The following is a 22,919-nucleotide window of genomic DNA, read 5'->3' on the forward strand; positions in this document are numbered from 1 at the left end:
TTAATATTTAAAATGTATTTTAAATTTACCATTTGATAAAGGAAATATTGAATAAAAGAATAAATAATAGATTTTAGAATAATTGCTTAACAGTAATTAATTAAAATATTTACATTAAAATTTAATGAGCAAAGAAAATAAGGTCTTCAGGCTGTATGTAAATTGCTGACTAAAACTAAGGTAAACATTAGTACTTGATGTGTTCGAGGTAGTAATTATAATAATAATGATAACAATAATAATAATAAGTAAACCAATAGCGTTTTTTATTAGTCACTACAACAATAATCTTAATTATCCAATAATTAAATAAAATTATCTTTAGTTCCTCATGAAAGGTCAGCGTGACAGATCGAAGAAAAAAACGAATCAATCTATATCCAGCTCCGAGCGACCGGTTCTCACCGCCCGTCGGTCACCGCAAATAGCGCGACCTGTCGGACGTGAAGAGGAAGCGCCGCGATCGCCATCCGGTGGTAACACCGGAAATGAGAAGCGACCGCGACATACTAAAATAAATAAGTATTTTAAGTAGGTGTTCTTCTCCCTTCCCTTTCAATTTTTTTAGTGAAAAATGACATATTTTCCTAATCTTATATTTTAATAACAATAGATTAAAAAAAAACATTTTGACTTGAATTTTGCATTGGCATTATGATAAATTTAATGAAATTTGATTAATAATAATTGTATAAGACAGTAACAATTAGTAGAATGAAATGTATTTCAATTCGTATAATAAAAGATTTACAGTTGATAAATGAAACTATTCATTTAATGAAGAAATCAAAATTATAAATAACAACACAAAAAACACTAAATATATAAACATACAAGTCACACAATCAAACAATTGAAAACAAAAATATAAATATAAATTAAGTAGCATACTGTCTACCCAGTCTCACTCGTGAACATATTAAAATTCTTGAACATCCTGTATTCAAGTGTCATTGATATTGTGTAGTATTACTTCTTATTGGCAATCTTATAGTGTAAATAATATTTTTTGAATAATAAAAAAAAATTAAATAAATATAATGAGATCTAATGCAACATTTACAGCCTTATAAACAATAAAAAATAAATATATATATATTTATGATAAAATACTATTAACATATTTGTGTCAATCAAAAAAAATTAATTAAAATAAATTTTAGGCAATTAAAGTAAATATAATAAATAGAAATTATCATCATTAAAATATAAAAACAAAACAATAAGTCTTGAATAAAAGGTAACTTTTGACACTACTATTATTTTTTAAGGGCCAATACTATAAATAATTCTTAATAAATAAATTAGTTAATAATAGTTTAATACTATAAGTTATTTTAATTCTACTAATATTATTATTAATAAATAGAAAGATCAGGCAAGCATAAAGGTAAGTACTTTTAGACTGAATTTCTAAGAAGACTGTTATATGTCACGAGGAGACGTTTAGCAACACTGAATTCTGAAAAAAAAAATAAAATAAAAAATTATTTTATTTTAAAATATTTTTGTTACTTTTACTTTACTAATTATAAATTACCGTGAAAAAAAAACACATTAATATTATAGCAATAATAGAAGTTTTTCAAAAACTAATGAAAATTATATGAACAGCTAAATAAATAACCTTGTTTTATTAAATGGAAGCCATAAGAATACAACACACTTTTTTTTAAATTAAAATAAAGATGATGAGATGGATAGTAAATTTTATATGGATGATGGGATAAAAATTTAATTCATAATAATAAGTTAATAATCCCATAATGTAGTAATGAAATTAAAACTAAGGTAATTCAAACAGCATAAATAAGATAAAAATCAATCAAACAACAAATTAAGTACTAATATAGCATTACAATGTAACAAGTCATCAAAGAAGGCAGAAATGGTAGATAGAATGTACAAATTTAAACATGAGCTATATGTAGATAAAATAAAAACTACTACAAAAAACTTGAAAAAGCAATTAGGAAATTTTTGACGCTAAAAGAAAAATATATCTGAAAACATGAGAAAAAGAAAAAGAAAGACTTAAAACTAAGTTCCAAGGGTCAAAATAAGATTGATATGACTATCACTAGGACACAGTAGACTTCAATTAATTAAGGTAGGTAACATAAGATTAAATAAGCTATAAACAGTAATAATTACATAAGACAGTAAATAATAAAAAAATTTCTGATGTCTACAATATTTAGATGGGTTTTATATGCCAGGTTCAAAACGAGCAACAAAAAATCTTACATAGTACACCTAAATATTTAAGATAGCAAAACGGCTGTTGTCCTATGCTATTCATTACTATAAAATGAATCTTTAATTTTACAATAAAATAATTAAGCTTACTTTTAGTGATGCAAAAGTTATTAATTGCTATTTATTCATATTGGATTCTTGATGAGCAGTGAATGTACCTTTTCCCAAGCAACCTTCAATTAATGAAATGCACTCTTTAGATGTAATATAAGGCCTCAAACGTGGAGAAGCAAATATAAACTTGCGACACTCATTATTTGCAATGATGACAAGTACTTCGCTGTTAGGAACACTTGATAACTCGTATGCCTAAGAAAAAAATTGAAAAGTATAATTTTCATACATTAACTGACAAAAAATTCTTTTTCAATGACTAAATTTACAATATCATAAACGTTTTGACATGAACTTTTTTATTTTAAATAAACAATTAAAACCAATTGAAGTATAATATTTAATCAGATTTTTTTTTTAATGCAATTTCAGATAGTTAAAAACTTTTATTTATTAATTTTTTGTTTAATATACTATAGTTTTTAGCAAATATGAGCAAAAAATTTTCTTTTAAATTTCATTCTTTATTTTCAGCAATTCTTGTTTATTACATATTTAGTACAGAGACAGATCTTTCATGTGGTATGGGGAGAAGAACACCACTTTGACAAAATTTAAAATTAACTAGTTGATAGTCTTACACATTTTAGTTTGCCCGCAAATTACACAAATATTAAGAAAATTTTTTCTAACTAAATCTGGTCTTGAACATAAATTTTCATTCGCTAATTTTTGTATTATTGAAAAAAAGTATGAATTTTATCTATAATACTTGTTGAGTATTTTATTATTATATCAAATTAAATGCATTTAAACTGTATTGCCTTACATTGTCTTCGACCAAATCAATATATCGCTCAAATTCAGTAGAAACAAAATCATTTGCAACAGTACAGTCTAAAGTAGGACGATAAAGTGGAGGTCGATTGCATATTTTTGAAGTAAATTGGCATAGTTCAGTTGTTACAATAAATTGCTCTAGCTTGTGAGTGCCAAGAAGTGTTGTCCCATCAGCATGTGAAAACATCATCAAAACTACATCCATACAATGGTCAGCTGAAAGATTCCAAACCTGTAATATAACACACACACAATTCAGCTTTAAATAAATAGTTTAACATTATTAAGGTATCTATTTTTGAATAATAATGTTAACATTAAAAATTTGTAAGAAATTATTAGGAAATTCATTAAAATAAAATATAAAATTAAAAAAGAATTTTTAAAAATTCAATAAATTATGTTGATAAAAAAATGTATACTATTATCTAATGTACATGTACTTTCTATTATACCACAAATAGATTTCAAATTAAAAACGTTATAAAAAATTAACTATTATATTAAGTTAATTTAAAATATTTTAATATAAAACATAAATTTTGTAAAAATAAAAGGAATTTGTCTTTAACAAATCTTTTAACGAAAATATTTAATATCAATTTAATTGATGGAAAATAATTACAGTTGTACAGTCACTTTACACATCATTCACAAGTAAATTAATTTTTATTAGTGAGAGCCTACCTGTTACAGATGAGAGGGTGTAACAATAACAAAATATAACTCTGAACATGAAAACAATTCATGAAAAATTCAGCATGAAATTACCTTTTTAAACAACTCATCTTTATTGAACGTCTCTGATATAGTTTTCAGCTTCATTTTACCGATAGAGCATTAATTACTAAAATATTCGCTTTACTATTTCGTTAGTAAGCACAAAAATCCTCTTAATTTAGAACAAAAACTTAATGGACTGTCAGAAACTCGGAAAAGCGGCGCAGTACAGAAGAAACACATATAAGAGGGATATTTTCACAACGGGGTGGTGGTACTCTAGTAGTGTCAGCGTTGTAAACAATTCGATTTTTGAAACTCAGAATGATGGGAGGTTGATATCATTGGTAGTGGAAGGCGAGGGATGAAAACGCAGTGTAGGCTATTAAAAAAATACAAATTTTCTCGAAAATTGAAATTTTTATAAATAAAAAGAATTATTAGATGCTAGTTACCAATAAAAAAACAAATTGACTTTAAAGTGAAATGTACGATTTTTCATATTTTTTAGATTTGTACATAACCAATATTTAAGTACTCTATTTTATTAAACTTCCAGTAGAATTTAAACCTTAGATATGACAATTTTTTCAAGTCTAACATTGTCTATATAAAGATTAAATAAGAATTTTTGAGTAACATTTTAACTGTACAAAATAATTCCAATTAAAAGAAAGTAAAAATCAGGACATGTTTTGTATAGTTCTTACAAATAATCTCTTTTCAATTGGTGAAGACATTGTGGAAGAGAAATTTTCTATGGAGTTTATTTCCAGTCTTTTGTAAATAAATGTAAAACTAGTTTTTAAACACAAATTATTTAATCTATGTCTATAGTAAAATTAGTATGATATTAAATATTTATTTTATAAATATTCTATAAAAATAAAAAAATAAATAGCTATATTTTATGACCCTATTTAGTCATTTAATTATAATTACATTTACTATTAGATTCGAGATATAAAATATTGCCAAAAACAAATTTAATTAAACAAAAGCAATTTTTACAAAAACTAAATAGATAATTAGCCAAACAACTGTAAGTATAAAGGTAATCTGTATAGATACATAATTTTTACTATGTTATTGCAAGTATGGAATGACAAACAATTAACAATAATGACATTACAATGAATTACATTCATTTTAAAAATAAACAATAATAATAAATATAATAAATAATAAAATAAGAATATTTAACATATTTAACCTTGCATTAAAAAAAATGCCTAAATATTTTATAACATCAGAGTTTGAATATATTAAATATAACTGACAATACAAAATTATTTAAAAAATAAATTAAATTAAAAAGTAAAAAAAAACATACTCAATAATTTGTTCATAATTGACACAATTAAAAAAAATAAAAATTATGGCATGTAAATTACATAAATTTATGGTAACATATATTTAAGTCTTCATTTTAAAATCCATAACATGTAAACAACCTTATTTTATTTACAAAATGTATAGAAGTAAACATTAAATTAAAAGTAAATAAACAACTTAGATTATATGAAGGAGATCAATTTTAATATACAGGTAAAATAATGTTAATAATAAAAATAGTAATAGTAATAAGAAAAATTGATTTTATTATATAAATATTACAAACATATTTAATATTATTACATATAACTAGATCATATTAATAAATATATAAAACAATTAAAAATTATAATTCTATAAATCACCAATATTATTGTATCTTTTTAATTTTTTTGGTAATATATCTCTGTATAAAACCGGATCAGCTCTATATTCAACAGCTTTTAGTGGCATTCTACCAAAAATTTTAGTAAACTTATTAATACAGGATGTTCTTACAGCCATGTGTCCTTCATCAACTGATAACATTTCAGTATTTTTGCATTGTGGGCACTTGAATTTTTTCTTGGGCGTAACCTTTATTTTGTTGATTTTTTATTAAAATTTTTTTTAAAACATACCTATTAAATAGACTTACTTTGATAGGACCCTTGTTAGTTGTATTAGATACCAAAAAATTCATAGCTATATCCTCACAATTCATTTGATCGTCAACCATTTTTTTTACCTTATTAGGCATAATATAAGTGTATGCATGGTTCCAATACTAATGAAAAAAATAAACATATTTTTTTATTTTAGTGAGCCAACAATAAGTATATAATATAAAACAAAAAAATCTTGAGATGTAAAAACTTGAAAAATACAACGGTTTATGGAGGTGCTACCCTCATGATATCTTGAGGTAAAGAAAAATCAGGTTACTAACCACTTATCTGAAGGGATTAATTAGAAAAAAAGAACAACCGAACAATAAGTAAATATTAAAGAATTAATAAAAAAGGATAATTGAATTAACATATATGTTAAAATAAAATTTATCATTGAAATTAAATTTATATACAAATAAATATATATTAGGGTGATCAAAAAAAGTCAATCATCAAAATTAAAATGAGCACCCTTTTAACTTTATTATATATATTTAAATAAGCATTTTGTGAAAATTGTGATTTTTAAAAAAAATTTTATTGGTCGTTCAAGGCGTTCTTAGTATTTTGACCAATAATACTCCAGCAACAAAAAACGGCCTCTGTTATTCAATTTTCGGTCAAATATTATGAGTAATATATCAAAATAGTTTAATTTTTACTGTAGAATACAAATTTTTTAGTTTCAAAATTCTAAGCCGAAAATTGATAGCGTGAATATCATAATTAGCATTATTATATGATATAAAATAAAATATAAGTTTTTAAAATTAATGAACAATTTTTTTCTACTTATAATAGACATAAATATCAGCCAAACTACATAATAAAAATGTTTTTTTTATTTCAAACTTATTTGAGACCTACTAGAAATTTACCACTTATTGGCTGGGTGTCCTTTATTATAATCAATCTCCTCACATAAGTGGTCACTAACCACCCAAGGTGGTCAAATGAGTTAAAATAAATAAAGTAAAATATACTTAATTTGATGACACTAGTGGTTAACACACATTAGTATGTTGAAGAGCATTACCATAAAAATTAGGAAAATCATTAAATATAAAAAAAAATATGATACGTGAACATTAAAAATATTCATACAATAAAGTTTTTGTTTATTAAAATAATTAAAGAAACTTTTTGGGGTAATTTAATTTTAAATAAACCCAATACTGGACGGGACTCATCCTAAAATAGGAATCTCAGCCCCCAAAATGGCTGACACCAAAAAAAAAACTTATAACATTTTTTTTTTAGCAGACCACTACTGTAGTTTATAAAGAAGAGAGTTCATTAAATTGTTCAACTATAACAATTTAGGCGAGGATATCGACTTTAAAATTGATATGAAGAAAATTATTAAATGTATTAAAATTATACAGGTATTGACAGTGATGGCATATAGAGAATGATTACTAGTTTGATAAAGAGTATTGTAAAATGTGTATAGCTTTGTGTTAGCAACAGTGTAGTTTTCTGATTACATGATCAGAAATAATGTACACAGCAAAACAAAACATTAAATTTATCAATATCATATTAAATATATTAATAGATATTGAAGGATTTACTTTTTGTCATGTTACAATCTATACCTTATGATAAAAAGCTGCTCCAGTCAAAATCATTGATATTTCATTTCTCCATTCAGATTCATACTTCCAAGAATTGGTTTTATTATTCCATACATGAGTTCTCGAAGGAAACCCAACAATTTGATCAGAGAATTCTCTCCATACCTTTACAAATGTAAACAAATATGTAAGAAATATTGTATCTAGAAATTTATAACTGAGTACATGTCAAGAATAATTTTTGTGGAAAAAGAACATAATGATAATTATGACATACATATCATATTACATAATGATTATAACTTTTATGAGTGTATAGCATAGCTAATATATTACATTAAATATGTTATCTATATAGGCATAGGATGAGAGCTTAACCCTCCTATGTCTCATCTAGCCACTCTGTTGTCTCTCTTTAAAATTTATGTACATAGAATTATAAAAATTTTTTAAATTATTTAAGAAAAAAAACCCCAAAAAAGAATTAATCTTAGCATATGCAGTAATCCAGTATTAATAGTATTTTGTGAAAAATAAAATATTGATTATCGGGGACAAGAAATATTTAACTCACTTTGAATCCAAATTCTATTTCATCAATTGTAAGCATCAATATATCATCATCTAATGATAGTACTGCTTCTGTTTCTATTTCTTTATAAGGATAAAACCGATTGGATAATTTGTTGGCTGATGTTTTTACAATTTTTAAAGGCACTCTTGTTTTTGGCCAAGCTGAAACTATTAAATATATAACTATATAATTAATATACATGCAAGAATAAAAATTATAATAGAATAATACAGTGTGGAGGTGATTTATATTGATTATTCCAAACAATAATAATTTTTTCAAGACTTGGAGCACCTTTAACCATATCTATTAATTTAAATAAACTATCTATCCTGTCATATGTCAGTATTACAGCTGTGAAGCCAAAAGAATCAGACATATATGGTAAAAATAATGGATTTCTTGCTGAATCCTAAAAAAATAAATAAATATTAACACATTACATTTTCAAATAATATAATAGTACAATTAGAAAAAAAGATATACCAAAAACTTGGAAACTAAAAGTAAATATCTAATGTTGGAATGATAAACATTTACATTATATTTTAGTAAAAAAAATAATTGTAAAATTGTATAAAAATTAAACAATATGAAAGATATAATTGTATTAATAATTGTAAGTTTCCAAGGTTCAAACAGTAAAATTATAAACAACCTACGGGGTTTGGTCTCATATTCCAATCTTCATAAAAATTAGCTGTATGAGGATGTAGTCTTTGACTCATTATTTTTAATGTAGTCATAGTAATCTTTTGTAATGAAGATAAATATGTGTAATAAAGCCATTGACATTGAGCTGACATTTCTTTTCGCCTATCAAGGGGTATACCAGAAATATTATCTATTAAGGTATGCAATTCATTTTCATTCCATAAAATCACAGCTCTTTTTTAGATAAAAAAAAAAAATATATATATATATATATTAGTATAAAAATTAAAATTCAATTTGATTAAATTTATATCAAAATAAATTAATGCATATACCTCTTCCAATCAATAACTTCAAAAAAAGGTAAAACAACATCATTTATAGCAACAATAGGTATACATCCAGAAGCAAGAGCATACATTAAAGAAATATCTATTTGTCTAGATCCGGGTAATATCAAGCAATATGTGCTATCCTGAAATTTAAAACACAATTATTGGGATTATGAATATAATCATAACAAACATAATAATAGATATTTTATTATTACAATTTTTCTTCTTCAATACTATTAGTCTAAATTAAAAAATCCACTTTTTTAATAAAAAATTAATACTTTTACTTAACAAGAATTATGTAAAATATTCTTACAATAAAAATGTTTGGGTAATCATATGTATTATTTCCATAGCAAACTAGAGATCTATTGTTTATTGTATTAGAACATTTTTCCAAAACTCGAAGCAGATTTTTTCCTTGTTCAATATATTTTAATTGAGCCATAAAAACAGGGTGAAGGTTAGTTTGTGTAGTAGTAATGAAGATAGATCTAAAAATATAAGTGAAATAAATAAATGATTGATCTATAACATATGATTCTAACAGTGGTGTGCCATAATTTCATAATGGGGGTATAATAAAAAATCTATAAAATTCTATATTTTAATTTTTCTTTTTTGCTCATCACTTAATTTTAAAAGTGAATATTGCTGTCAATGAGAGAGGTATGGCTCTCTTGGGTACGCCTTTGAATTCTAGTAATATTTAATTTACCTATAAGTAAATCTGTAATTTATACTAAGTTGAGAAGCTTTTTTACTATAAATTCCAATAGAGATATCAAATGAAGGTCTATAAGTCCATGTATTAAAGCCAAAGCCAGCTACTATAGCTTTACCAATCGATAAATCAGACAAAGTTTTACTTTCAGGTGCATTTGCAGGAACCATATTAAATATAATATGGTTGAGTCCTTCATTCCAACTAAAATAACATTTTCATATTATTATTATAGAAAATATATAAAATAATTTTTAAAATATTCTTACTATGGCAACATTCCTAATGCTTGTGATGTTTCTTTAGCACGATACTGATTTTGATTTAAAGTATCGATTGAAGGAATAAAAACACATGCTTCTGCAGGTTTGTTTGTGTAATAATGACTATTTATTATTGTATTTAAAATAGACTGATACTCTCTAGACATTTTGCCTCCAACTGATATGCCTACATGATCAACATATTTTGCTGCAGGATATACATACACTTTAAAACTTCCATCTAATTTATGACTACATTTGTAAATATTAAAGCAGTTATAAAATGAACAATAAGTGATAGTTTTAAACACTGGATAATCCCGAGGCACTATATACTGCTGAGTACTAAAGGACTTGTTAGTAGTCGATACTTGCAAGAATTTGAAAATTAAAGGGATAATAATCACATAAATTAAGGACAAAATAAAAGAAAAAAAGAAGGAAACATAGATAAATTTTCGATGTCTGATAAGACGACAACATAACAAATGAATGTGCATTGTCTCGTTACAACTGATGTAGAGGCAAATGCCTCATTTGATTACATAAGTGTATTCTGTATCTAGTCATTTTAAAATCTTTTTTAAAAACTTCCAAAAATTTTCATCTTGTTAAATATATTTATCTCAAATTTAAATTGAAAAATTTAAAACATCAATTTTTTTAATTTTATGAAAGTAACTTTGTTTTTTATAAATCATAACACATTTAAATAGACTTTTTACCCAAATACGTGATTAAAAAAATTGTGTCATAAAAGGTTAACTTAACGGATTATGTTTTAAAAGACCCATATCACTTATTATTTAAATAAACACAAAAATAGTACGATTATATACATTTTACTAATATTTATAATTTATTGCTTTTCAAAGTCCTATCTTCTACAATAATCTCTTATCACAACTGTCTAAACTGAATTTTTCAGTTTCAGTCACGCCCTCGAATGATAAGGTCGGTGTATTCTTCCCCACACTATATTATATTTCCGGCAATTAAGCCGAAAACGTTACAGATGTTTCCGAAAAAACACCGTTTCTAAGAGAATTGGTGGTTTAAAAGTAAATTGTGTCCACTTAAATATTTATGCTTATATAGAGCGATTGTTTTAATGCTAGTCACTCAATTTCTCTTTAAATAATATGTTTTTTTTAATTTTTTTTTTGTCCTATAAGACAAAAGGGATGAAAATAAAGACAATTTTATAACAACCGAAAATTGATTTTAAAAACTTAATATTCTAAAAGAAATTGAGTAGTTATGGTTAAAATCAATCTGTATAACCCACCCTAAAAACCAAGTTTTTAAAGTCAACACTGACTTTATAATCGGAACACTGATAAGATGAAGTTTGCCGACCTAATATTCTAAGACCTTGGTATAGGTTATTTAGGTATTAGCTACAATTATCCGGCTTTGTTATCAAAAAATTGTTTGTTGATGTTTGAAAAGAACAAAATTATCTCCTTCCATACAATAGTTAATTCAAGACTTATTTTATAAAATACTTTCAAATTGCTAATATATGACATCATTTAATCATATCATTTTTTATTTTTGTAATTAGACTTCAATTTATTATTTTTAATATTTCAAATTATTAGTGTAAATATGTAAAGATGTAATGAATAAAATGTTTAGATAATTATTAAATAATTTATACCATCTAATATATAACAATTGCAGTATTATTTACAATTTTTAATTTATTGAAAAGAAAAAATGTTGCTGAAGTAGTGTTTCTTCAATTCAACAATTGTTTAAGATTTATTGAAATATAATTCTAAATAAAGAATTTTAATGGATTACGAATTTAAAATCAAAACTGGCAATGAAAGAGCCAAAGTTGAAGAACTTTTTGATTATGAAGGATGTAAAGTAGGAAGAGGTACTTATGGACATGTGTATAAAGCAAGAAGAAAAGATGGGTATGTTTAAATACTGTTTTGACTAAAATTAAAAACTAAATTAATCCATAAACATTTTTGTTATTAAGTACTATTTATTTACTAAATGTTTTCATACATTAATTTTAATGCTAGTGCATAAAAAAAATTATATAAATTTCAATTGATAGTGTGTAAATCATTGTGTAATTTCTTAGTTCTTACTATTTTTATTTTACAATTCAATAATTATTTCCTGTAAATATAGGGATAATAGTAAAGATTTTGCTTTAAAACAAATTGAGGGTACAGGACTTTCAATGTCAGCTTGTCGTGAAATCGCTGTAAGTAATAATTTATTTATAAAATCAAAAAAATAGTATGACTATTTGTAAGGTGATTTGACCAGTGAATCAACATTTAAGGACTTTTCATATTTTAAAGTTCTTTATAAATTTATATTTTGATGTAACACTCAAAAAAGAAATAAATATTTATTCTCTGGATATTTTTGTATAGTAATAATGTAAAAATATTTATAACTACCTAACACAATAACTTTAATTTATAATTTTGTATTGAAATTTGGGATTTTCCAGTAAATGAACTAATAAATTATTCTAATGTTAGCATATTATTTAAAAAATTGTGATATTGAGTTGATTTAAATGTTATCTTTTTTATAAAAACTACTAACATCAACTTATTTAAATCAAATTAGATAATTTTTTAGTTAAAAACTAAATGGTGTTCATTCACTGGTGTTATCACATTATTCAGAATTTTACTGATTTTTTCATTTATTTGTTATTATAGTTATTACGGGAATTAAAACATCCAAATGTTATAAATTTAATCCGTGTTTTTTTATCACATAATGATAGAAAAGTGTGGTTATTATTTGACTATGCTGAACATGATCTTTGGGTATATAATCTCATTGTGTTAAATTATTGCGTTAATAATTAACTTAGTTTTTATTTATTTTAGCATATAATAAAGTTTCACAGGGCTGCAAAAGCCAATAAAAAACCAGTAATGGTGCCAAAAGGAATGGTTAAGTCATTGCTTTTTCAAATATTAGATGGGATACATTATTTACATTCAAATTGGGTTTTACATAGAGACTTAGTAATTTTTTAATTTTATACAAAAAATAGATTTCTTTTCTAATAAACTATTATTGATAATAATTATTTTAATATACTAGAAACCAGCTAATATTCTTGTTATGGGTGAAGGTCCAGAAAGAGGTAGAGTTAAAATTGCTGATATGGGATTTGCCCGCTTATTTAATGCTCCATTAAAACCACTTGCTGATCTTGATCCTGTTGTAGTTACATTTTGGTATCGTGCACCAGAACTTCTGTTAGGAGCTAGGCATTACACTAAAGCTATTGGTTAGTCAAACATATTATTTAAAATAATTTTTTTTTATCAAAAAAATTGTTTTTATTTATATTAGTAATACTTACATGACTTTAAATTGTTATAGATATTTGGGCTATTGGTTGCATATTTGCTGAGTTATTAACATCAGAACCAATATTTCATTGCCGTCAAGAAGATATTAAAACTAGTAATCCATATCATCATGATCAACTAGATAGGTATTTATGTATTTTACAAATATTTGTCAAGTTTTTAAATTTGGAACTCTATAATTTAGTAAAATTAATTTATTAAAAAATTAAATATGTATGTTGCATTCCAGAATTTTTAATGTTATGGGTTTTCCTCAAGAAAAGGATTGGGAAGACATTAAAAAGATGCCAGAACATGCTACTCTTATGAAAGATTTTAAACGTTCCAAGTACACATAAAAATACTTGCATTTTTATAATAAAATATTTATTTAAATGAAAAGTTATAATACAATTTATTTTATTAATTTAGTTATTCTAATTGTTCTTTGGTGAAATATATGGATCGTCATAAAATTAAACCTGAAAGTAAAGCATTCCATTTGGTAAAATTTATAATCATTAATAAGGTAACTTTGTTTTTATTAATATTTTAAAATGTTTTTTATATTTTTAGCTACAAAAACTATTATTAATGGATCCTAACAAAAGAATTACATCTGAACAAGCAAAACAAGATTCATATTTCCAAGAGGACCCTATACCAACTTCAGAGTAAATTTTTTAAGAAATTCTTAGTTATAAGATATTAAGTCTCACCATTTTAAATTTTAGCTTCGATGTGAAGCTGAGAATGTATTAATTTTACCATGATGTGTGTTTTTATTTTTTGGTGTCTTGCCAATTTTTCTCAGCTCTCACTGGACCGATTTATTTCAACGATACGTCAAAAGATCACAAATTGTATTTAGTTGAAGACATTACCCTTAAAAATTACAAACATTTTCCCTCGTACCCTGTAAATAGGGGAAATCATCAAAAAAATTACAATTTAAAAAATCAGTAATTTTCGACATTTATTTCGCTTTTTTTTCTGAAAACTGCAATATTTTTTTAAAAATTAAAAAATTAAAGCTTATGATACGTATTCTTATCTTATTTTACGTACTGTAATTTAAAACAAAAAATTTGTCCCGATGACTTATCTTTTATATGTAATCAATAAAATATTATTTTAGTGTAAAAAGTCATCATTTTTTGTATTGTCATAGTTTTTTTTATCAATTTTAGTTTCAATGCAAGACTGAGAAGGTATTAATTTTTTATTTTTTTTATAGTAAAATACTTTATAAGGGTTAACCATAGTAATGAGTCCAACAATTTTTATAAAAGTTACATGAATCTAACTTGCATTTAATATAAATTTAAACTTATTGTGATTATTTTTCCAACTCAAAATTAATTAAAGATACTTTGAATTTTTATTTATGTATATGTGTCGTATATCATAAGGTCGTTGTACAAAGTTCCAACCCTGCCAGCCAAAATAACTTTTTTTGCATTTCTTTCTGAATTCTTTTTTGAGGTGTGAAAAAATTCAAAATGAATAATAATAAATAACATTCAATCAAAATATTCAATCAAAATATTCAATAAATATCAAAGATCCTATCACTTTAAGAAAGCCCTTCTCACAAGGGGAAACTTTGTGGAAAGGACTTTCTTATTCATATTAAAATATATTACTATATAGTTTATTTTTGTGTCTGTCGTTAATTTTTCTCAGCTCTCACTTGACCAATTTTAATGACCCATACGTTAAAAGAACACAATTTTAATCTTTTTGAACTTATAATCCCCAAATATTGAAAAAAATCCTTTAAATTTTTTAATTGATATGTGATCAGAAACTTAAAATTAAACACTATTGACAGATTTGCATCAAAGCGTTCTTATGATAGTAATTTTAATCACTGTCAGATATCATCTATACTTGTCCCAACTATGCCACAATCCCACTGTGCTACCGTTTTTATATCTATTTTTATTTTCTGTTCATTTAAATAAAAAAAATATTTTCCACAATGTCAGTAATCATTGTTTTATTGTCATACACCTGTCTATTAGGTTATAAATAAATTAATCAATTAAAATATGATATTAAATATCATATTTTAATTAATTTTAATTTTAAACATTAAAATAAATTTTATTTTAGTGTTTTTGCCGGCTGTCCTATTCCATATCCTAAAAGAGAATTTTTGACTGATGATGATCAAGATGATAAAGATAAAAGACAACAAGCTACAAATGTATGTATTATAGAAATTTTATAAGTTACTTAATTAAAAAAATCATTCATTTTCAAAATGTTTTATTTGCATGAAATATTTTATACTTAAGCCACAAGCTTTAAACTTTATAATTTTGAGTTTGAACTTTTTTTTTAAAAAAATAAGCTTTCATGTTTGATGCATTCTTTACTATATTATATTTATAAATAATATACAGAAAAGTCGGTTTATCATAAACCATTTGATTATTCACAAAATAAATACAATAATAGGAAATAAATATTTGACTTTTTAATTACTTACATTTCTTAATTTATCAGTTATAAATTATTTTTAAGAATTATCCCTTATACCTTATTAAGATGTTAACTTTAATTTTTCAAATAGTAAACACATAATTGTTTAATAGATAATGATGTAATTAAGAAAGTGACTTGTCAATAATAACTTTAGGATCAGTATTTCAAAAGTTATTAACAAATTAAATTTTTATCTATAGATGAGAAGTGATTGCCTCTATTTTTATCACTAGTCATTTCTGCCTGTATTTATTCTCACACCTAGGTATACAAATTTAAATAACTTCTAAAGTACTGGTCCAAAAATTGTTATTGACTAGTCATTTTCTTAATTAAATTATTATCTATTAAATAATCAAGTAAATTATGTATGATGCAATTTGAAAAAAAAATATTTGTCATCCTTATAAGTTATAAAGGATGATTCTAAAAAGTAATTTATTATTAATAAATCAAGCATTATACATAACTAAAACAAAATCAAAAAATTGTTTACTCATTATTGTATTTATGATGCTAGTAATTTAGTATGTGATTATATAATTTTATTTATACACGACTATAAATCTTTTAGAATTAAAAAATTAATTTTAATTTTGTTTCATACTTTTTAACTATTATTTCATTAATAATTTTTCTATTTATATTAATATTTTGGACTCTAAAAGATTTTTAATCTTGAATGTAGCAATGTGTTTTTACTTATATTGATATAATTATTTTTGATAATTAATTTTAAATATATAAATTATATTAGATAATAATTTTCTTACATCAAAAACTTTATTTTTGAATTATTTATAAGTGCTTAATAATCAATTTATTGCTTTACAGGTTTTATTATTATTAAAAATGGCTGTTAATTTATTTAATAAATTCTATGAAATCATTTAATGCATGCCATTTAAAAAATATTATTTTGCTAGATTTTTGCATATGACCATGGACGTTACTTAGTCGATAATTCTAACACTCGCACTTTTATTAAGAGCGAACCTATCATGCCTAGACTTGACAATATTGCCCAGGAGCGCCGTAATAGCTTAATCAACAATGCTTATGTTAATAGTTTACACAATTGGCATGGCTTTAATCATACTGCGCTAGAGGTAACGCATACTTAGATTTTAGCCATAGAGGCGTTCTACTATTATTGTGAGTGAAATAAATAGGAGTCTATACTGCCGTTCTAAGCAAAAGTTCTATAACTCAAAAAAATCTAGTTGTTTATGGGAACTGGTTATGTTATGCATATTTTTAGTAGAAAAAAATATTCTTAAAATAATACTGAATAGGGTATAAAAGAAATTATGATTTTTTTTAAATTTCATAAACAAAATAAATTATTAGCACTAAGTAAGAATGTTGTATCTCTTATAACCTAAGCAAAAACACAGTAGTTATACAAGGTAATTTTTTTATCATAACCCACTCAATTACTTGCAGAATATATATAATTTAAACATTTTTTTTTTTTTTTGTATTCTTTAGTTACACATTATTCTTTGATAATTGATAATAAACAATCCGTGACTGTGACAGCAATGTCATAAAAATCTAATTAGCTATCTATATTTATAATCCCTTGTGTATTATACATGTATATTAACTCAAAAATTCGAAACTTTAAATGTTTATATCTAATAAACTAATAAAGTTATACTAAATATTCAAATGTCATTTACTATTGAGTTAAAAATCCAAACATTTTATTAAATTAAAAATATGTGTTCCCATTTAAAAAAACAAAGTTGACACCCTTACAAGGCATAAAGGATGAACATAAAAAGTTTTAAATAGTTAATAATTCAAGAATAATGCGTAACTAAAGAAAACCAAAAAAAAAAAAGTTTAAATTATATATATTCTTCAAGTAATTGAGTGGGTTATGATAAAAAAATCACTCTGTATAGTAGCATATCTATAAACAATTAATAATTATTAAGCAATTATGTAAAATTTACTTATGACATTATTCTTTAATAAATAGGTATTTAAACAGATTATATCATTAAGTAATGACATAAAAGTAATAAGTAAAGTATATACTTTTATTATTATTTCATTTTATCTTTGTCAAAAAAAGCTATAGAAATGTATGTTATTTACTAAATCAAATAGACTAGCAAATGATAAAAGTAAAAAAAAAAATTTGGTTTTTGTAACACTTTTGCTTAGTAGGGTAGTATATTTCTTTACTATTTTAATGCTTAGAAAATCTCAATAAAAACATTGTGTAACTGGAATTTTAATTGCTATATAATATTCTCTTTTAAATTTTAAACGTCAAATTATCTTAATGGTATTTATAAACTATATTACTGAATATTTACTGTTAAAAGAATCATAAAAAATCTTAACCATGTTTAAATTTAAAAAAGTTGTGTTATATTTAAAACACTTTCTATCACTGATAAATTGTTTTGCATTTTTAATAATTGCTAGTGAGTTTTTAATTTATGTGTTATTAGTCAATATAATCTTTCTAGTAATGGCTTAAAAAAAAGCACATATTTATTGTAATTTTATTTTGTTTGTAAAAAAATGCTTTTTCAAATTATTTGCATGGGTTTTTATTTTATTTTATTTTATACTGCTATCTTAGGCTACATTTCTTGGCTAGTTAATATATATATATCTTACTATGATTGTAATTTATAACTAAGAGTAAGTTGGAAATGATTATTAGGGCGCACATTCTGATCAATCGGGTAGTCATCATAGTCATCAACAACAGCAACATGCTGCTAATCAAAAAAGAATGCGCATGAATGGTTTAGGTGGTCATTCTAGTGTTAATCCTGGAACAGTTATGCCAAATTCATCTCAACAACAGCAGCAGCAGCAGCAGCAACAACAACAGCAGCAGCAACAACAGCAACAAGTTCAGCAGCAACAGCAACTTCAACAACAACCACAGCAAGTACAACAATCTCACCAACAAGACTTTCATCATGTACCTCAACATCAACAACAAATGATGTATTCACAACAAACTAATCCAAATGGGCCAGGACCTAATTACTCACAAAGATTCTAAGAGTTCATTACCTCACAATTTTTACTGTAGAACTTGTTTAAAACAATTACATATACAGATTTTGTGATCAGAATATTTCTATTATAGGTTGATTTTTATTTTGTGATATATATTAAACACTAAAAAATAAATCATTTAGCAAATGCATAACTGTTTAAAACTTAATATTTAATAATTTTAATCTAACGAGATGGTAATTATTTTATGTGATTTCTTTGGAAATTACCTATTTATTATATGTATATGCATATGTCTTATGTGTTTAACAGTAAAATTGGTGGTTTTATACCAAATAACACAATTAGGGTAGTGGTTTAGTATATACTAGCTAGTTATTAGAGTCAGCTCCAGATTAAGGGAGATAGTCTACAAAAATCATGGATTTTGGGAGCCAATTCAGCTACAAGCTATCTTAATATAAAAAGATTGTAATTTTTTTGTTTTTAATTTTAAAATATGGATTTTTATAAATCAATTTTAATATTGTTAACGAATCAGATACTATACTATTTTAAAAATCATTTATTGTTTCATTTTTATTTACTTTTCTTTATTACTTATTAGGTTAAAATATATATATTAATATATATATATATATAATGAATTCTTAAGAATGATTATTTTTTATCTTTGATGCGTAGCTATGGAGCTATTGTTTTGATTCTGTCGTATTTTTTGTTCTGTCCTTATAAAAATGAATAACCCATTGGAGTGATTAGTATAGTTGGTTGAAGCTAACAGCGCAATAGTTTTAAAAAACTCCTCTTAATTCCAGTAATAATGGGAAATATTACAAAAAATTACAGTTGATATTACAATTTTTAATTTATATTGAAGTAACTTTTTGAAAACTGAGTGAATAATTACGAATTTTTTATTAATAATACCTCAGACATTTGCCTTTTTGGCAATATATTTAACATGCTAAACATATTTAATATCATTTTAACCTGAAAAATATTTCTTTGAGGGCAGTCGAAATAAAATAAGTACAAGTATACAACTTCATAGTATAAGTTAGTAAGGTTTCAAAAAATACTTGTTAATCGATTTCTTGTTGTGGAAATTTTAAGCAGACATATTTACTGAGTATGATTTTCATTATATAGTTTAACTAAAGGAAGTTTTCATATATGACCTGATTTTCAGAACTTTACTACAACATTCATTTTCGAAACATGACTTAACTCATTTTGACTAAGGATCTACTTGAAAGTGATTAAATTGATTAACTATTTTAATATAATATTTTGGATATTTATGCTATCTTTATTTTTTCAAAATAATTAAGGATAATTAATAACGTCTCAAGTTTAGATCAGGTGTTTATTAGAATGTAATGTTAACTCAAAGACTATTAGCTAAATAAATATTTGTCATAATAACATAATTCGAAACCTAAGTATTATTACTCTTTGTAAGTATTAAGTTATAAAATGCTATCATATATTTAAACATAAACAAGTCTAGTAGCCACTATTAAAATAGTTTTATTTGAAGTATAGAAATGTAAAAGCTTTTTTTTCATAAATTGTTTTCTTATACGAGCCTTTATAAAAATTTCTGAAGAAAATGTTATTGACAATTATGTTTAATGGTTGAAAATAACAATGTAAGACTATTAAATATATTTATTTATATTAAGATCAAAAACCAAAAATATGTGATATCAACAAACGTAAAATATTATGAAATACAATTCTACTTATAACGTAAAACAATTCTCGTTAAAACAAAAATAAATTATATTCAAATGAACTATTTAAACAAGTTCTATGTTAGAAAAAAGTAGTCATCTCTCCTTTTTTAAACAGCTGTTGTAATTTATTATGTTTCAAACCCTTTAAACATTAAAACATTTAACAAAAAATAATTAAATGTATTAATATTAAAAACGTAATAATTGTATAACGTTCAAATGTTGAATAACTTTATAGAGCAAGGCGGGGTAAGATGACGAATGTGGAAGATATAATATATATAATGATATTACATATAACAGCATATCCAAGTTAACATAAAAACCGCTTACGACGGTTACTCACAATAACTAACGCGCGTGTGCGTAAGTTAATTTTAGTTGTGATTAAAAATTCATATTTAATGTGTTTTTATGTAATTTTTGAACATCAAAACTTTAGGTATTGTGTGCTAAGGAAAATTTTTCAAATTTTCACTTAAATATTCTAAAAGTACTACTTAAATTATATAAACTTATTATACACCCATTTTTTTTTAAAATTATTTTTGTTGTTGATAAATATTACTTTGGTAAAAAAAGTAGAATGGAGAAAAAAGACGATTTCAGTATTTTTAAAATTCGGAATAGGGTAAGTGAGCGCGTTGACCTATAACACTCACAAAAAATCATAGGAAGTAATTATTACTCTTTTGAATTCTATAAATTTTGTGAATAATAGAATTTTTTTTTATTAAAGAGGACAAAGGGGTTTTGCACAAATTTCAGATACAAATGAAACATTTTTATACATTTATTATATAAAAATATATAATATATACTAAATATTGATGTTCTATTTGAAGTGAACGAGGTCCAATTTTTGTTTAAGTAGAAAATTGAATTTATATTTCAAGCGTTTAGCCCATTAGCGTACATTATGCCACGTAGTTTTGTACCACAGCTGTAGTTAAACATGTTACAGACTTTCCTCCATTAGACTAATATGCATAATTATTACTTTTATCTACAATTAAATATTTAATGATCATAAAATTGTTAAATATATTTTATTTATAAAAAATTCATAAAATCTTGATAAATGAACATTTTTGTTTTTTTACAAGTACCTATTTATACTTAAGAAAAGGTATTTTAGAAAAAATACTGGAATTTCATTGACTAATATACCTGTATAGGTATTCCATATTACATGCATGGTTTACTAACCTCTTGCTGACATTAGATTGACCATCGTTTTTGCCTTTCACGTTGTAATGCATCCCCGTCGATAAAACTCCGCCCCCCGCGCCTGACAGACGCCTCGGGGTCGTCTGGTCTCACTAAAATAAATGCCTGACTGGAAAAGGGGGTCACACCAGCCACAAACGTCCTTGAGCCAATTGATCGAATCCCTTTTTTCCTCACCTTACCAACTACTTTTTTCTCTTTTCTTTTTCACCTCTCACACATTTACACATGTATGTATAATCAAATGCTTATTCAAATACAAAAAACATATTTAAATAAATTATAGATTCAACTAAATAGTATATTTTATCAACTTCGTTTGAAAAACACTATATCGTTTTTTTAAAATTCATGAAACGCATCAAAAATTGTTTTATATTGTGTAGCATATTACATTAATGAAAATCTTCGTACAACAATATCAGTAATGGAGATTTTACATCCATGTCTATATGATTGATAATCCTATGTTATTCGGTGTATTACACAAACAATAGTGTTTAGATTTATATTTATTCAATTTTTATTCTAAAAAGAAAATGCAATTCTTTAGACTTTTAGAACTTTTATATTATCTTATAAATAATTGAGCTTAAAATTAATATGTATTACAAAACGAGTCATATAATGTATGCTAATCTGAGTTGATATCGAGCATTTTCAGTATTTTTATTTAAATTTTTAGGGCCTTTAAAACTAGATAAATAAAATATTATTAGCTATTATTTTGGTTTTTTTTTTAAGTTCGAGCTATAATATTTACAATGCTGTCAAATACTTTGAACTGAAACGTTTAGTTAGTTTAGGTAACGAATCAATGCGATTTTGACAGCTTATGCGAGCCGTTATTTCGAAATAAAAATATATAAATCATAAATTTTAGTTCTATAAACAATTAAATAAATAGGTATTAATTAATAACAAAAAAATAATAATAATCCAAGTTTTCCTATGATATTAAAAATCTTCAAGTTCTAAATAATACATTATTATCTTTATTATTTATACAAATATTAATAATTTTATTACTATCATAAAATTATTTTAATATCAATAATTTAATTAACAAGTTTATTTTTTATTAGGTAGTTTCAAGAAATATGGAAGAGCGGTGTTAATTAT

At 24.1% G+C, this 22,919-nt stretch overlaps 3 protein-coding genes and 1 long non-coding RNA gene across 7 annotated transcripts; 1 reads left to right on the forward strand and 3 right to left on the reverse strand.

Moving 5' to 3' along the window:
- Positions 1 to 705: 705 nt before the first annotated feature.
- LOC126893513 (uncharacterized) lies at positions 706 to 4,191 on the reverse strand. Its single transcript, XM_050663805.1, has 4 exons — positions 3,925 to 4,191; positions 3,143 to 3,385; positions 2,350 to 2,568; positions 706 to 1,462 (listed from the first exon to the last, which is right to left on the reverse strand). Exons 1-3 carry the CDS (start codon positions 3,976 to 3,978, stop codon positions 2,377 to 2,379), a joined length of 489 nt encoding a protein of 162 aa, XP_050519762.1. The 5' UTR covers positions 3,979 to 4,191; the 3' UTR covers positions 706 to 1,462; positions 2,350 to 2,376.
- A 1,202-nt stretch (positions 4,192 to 5,393) lies between these two features.
- Positions 5,394 to 10,831, reverse strand: LOC126893490 (exostosin-2). Its single transcript, XM_050663766.1, has 10 exons — positions 9,992 to 10,831; positions 9,717 to 9,926; positions 9,315 to 9,492; positions 8,999 to 9,138; positions 8,672 to 8,897; positions 8,241 to 8,421; positions 8,010 to 8,176; positions 7,457 to 7,600; positions 5,846 to 5,974; positions 5,394 to 5,784 (listed from the first exon to the last, which is right to left on the reverse strand). Exons 1-10 carry the CDS (start codon positions 10,483 to 10,485, stop codon positions 5,563 to 5,565), a joined length of 2,091 nt encoding a protein of 696 aa, XP_050519723.1. The 5' UTR covers positions 10,486 to 10,831; the 3' UTR covers positions 5,394 to 5,562.
- A 695-nt stretch (positions 10,832 to 11,526) lies between these two features.
- On the forward strand, positions 11,527 to 19,018 carry LOC126893494 (cyclin-dependent kinase 8). Of its 4 annotated transcripts, XM_050663770.1 has the most exons (13): positions 11,527 to 11,913; positions 12,140 to 12,215; positions 12,688 to 12,798; positions 12,862 to 13,002; positions 13,082 to 13,271; positions 13,367 to 13,481; positions 13,586 to 13,684; positions 13,768 to 13,840; positions 13,912 to 14,009; positions 14,526 to 14,546; positions 15,454 to 15,547; positions 16,755 to 16,937; positions 18,518 to 19,018. In XM_050663770.1, exons 1-13 carry the CDS (start codon positions 11,786 to 11,788, stop codon positions 18,866 to 18,868), a joined length of 1,680 nt encoding a protein of 559 aa, XP_050519727.1. In that variant the 5' UTR covers positions 11,527 to 11,785; the 3' UTR covers positions 18,869 to 19,018. The 4 variants fall into 4 exon arrangements, with proteins under 4 accessions (XP_050519727.1, XP_050519729.1, XP_050519728.1 ...); XM_050663772.1 differs by lacking the exon at positions 16,755 to 16,937 and having other exon boundaries at positions 11,531 to 11,913; XM_050663771.1 differs by lacking the exon at positions 14,526 to 14,546 and having other exon boundaries at positions 11,532 to 11,913.
- Positions 14,115 to 22,002, reverse strand: LOC126893515 (uncharacterized). Its single transcript, XR_007701204.1, has 2 exons — positions 21,777 to 22,002; positions 14,115 to 14,251 (listed from the first exon to the last, which is right to left on the reverse strand). It is a non-coding gene; the product is annotated as an uncharacterized LOC126893515 (long non-coding RNA).
- Between the last annotated feature and the right edge of the window lie 917 nt (positions 22,003 to 22,919).

The sequence above is a fragment of the Daktulosphaira vitifoliae genome, unplaced genomic scaffold (assembly GCF_025091365.1).
Source record: "Daktulosphaira vitifoliae isolate Bord-2020 unplaced genomic scaffold, ASM2509136v1 Scaffold_1, whole genome shotgun sequence".
Classification (NCBI taxonomy): domain Eukaryota; kingdom Metazoa; phylum Arthropoda; class Insecta; order Hemiptera; family Phylloxeridae; genus Daktulosphaira; species Daktulosphaira vitifoliae.

What these genes read in the sequence shown, in the direction of transcription:
- LOC126893513 (XM_050663805.1), bottom strand. Translation starts at nt 3,978, where the DNA reads ATGAAGCTGAAAACTATATCAGAGACGTTCAATAAAGATGAGTTGTTT. An exon ending in AAGATGAGTTGTTTAAAAAG is followed by an intron (nt 3,386 to 3,924) that starts GTAATTTCATGC and finishes GTTATATTACAG; the next exon opens with GTTTGGAATCTTTCAGCTGA. An exon ending in TTGATTTGGTCGAAGACAAT is followed by an intron (nt 2,569 to 3,142) that starts GTAAGGCAATAC and finishes TTTTTTTCTTAG; the next exon opens with GCATACGAGTTATCAAGTGT.
- LOC126893490 (XM_050663766.1), bottom strand. Translation starts at nt 10,485, where the DNA reads ATGCACATTCATTTGTTATGTTGTCGTCTTATCAGACATCGAAAATTT. An exon ending in ATTACCCAAACATTTTTATT is followed by an intron (nt 9,139 to 9,314) that starts GTAAGAATATTT and finishes TTTAAATTTCAG; the next exon opens with GATAGCACATATTGCTTGAT. An exon ending in AAATAGAATTTGGATTCAAA is followed by an intron (nt 7,601 to 8,009) that starts GTGAGTTAAATA and finishes ACATTTGTAAAG; the next exon opens with GTATGGAGAGAATTCTCTGA.
- LOC126893494 (XM_050663770.1), top strand. Translation starts at nt 11,786, where the DNA reads ATGGATTACGAATTTAAAATCAAAACTGGCAATGAAAGAGCCAAAGTT. An exon ending in CATCATGATCAACTAGATAG is followed by an intron (nt 13,482 to 13,585) that starts GTATTTATGTAT and finishes GTTGCATTCCAG; the next exon opens with AATTTTTAATGTTATGGGTT. An exon ending in TTAATCATACTGCGCTAGAG is followed by an intron (nt 16,938 to 18,517) that starts GTAACGCATACT and finishes AATGATTATTAG; the next exon opens with GGCGCACATTCTGATCAATC.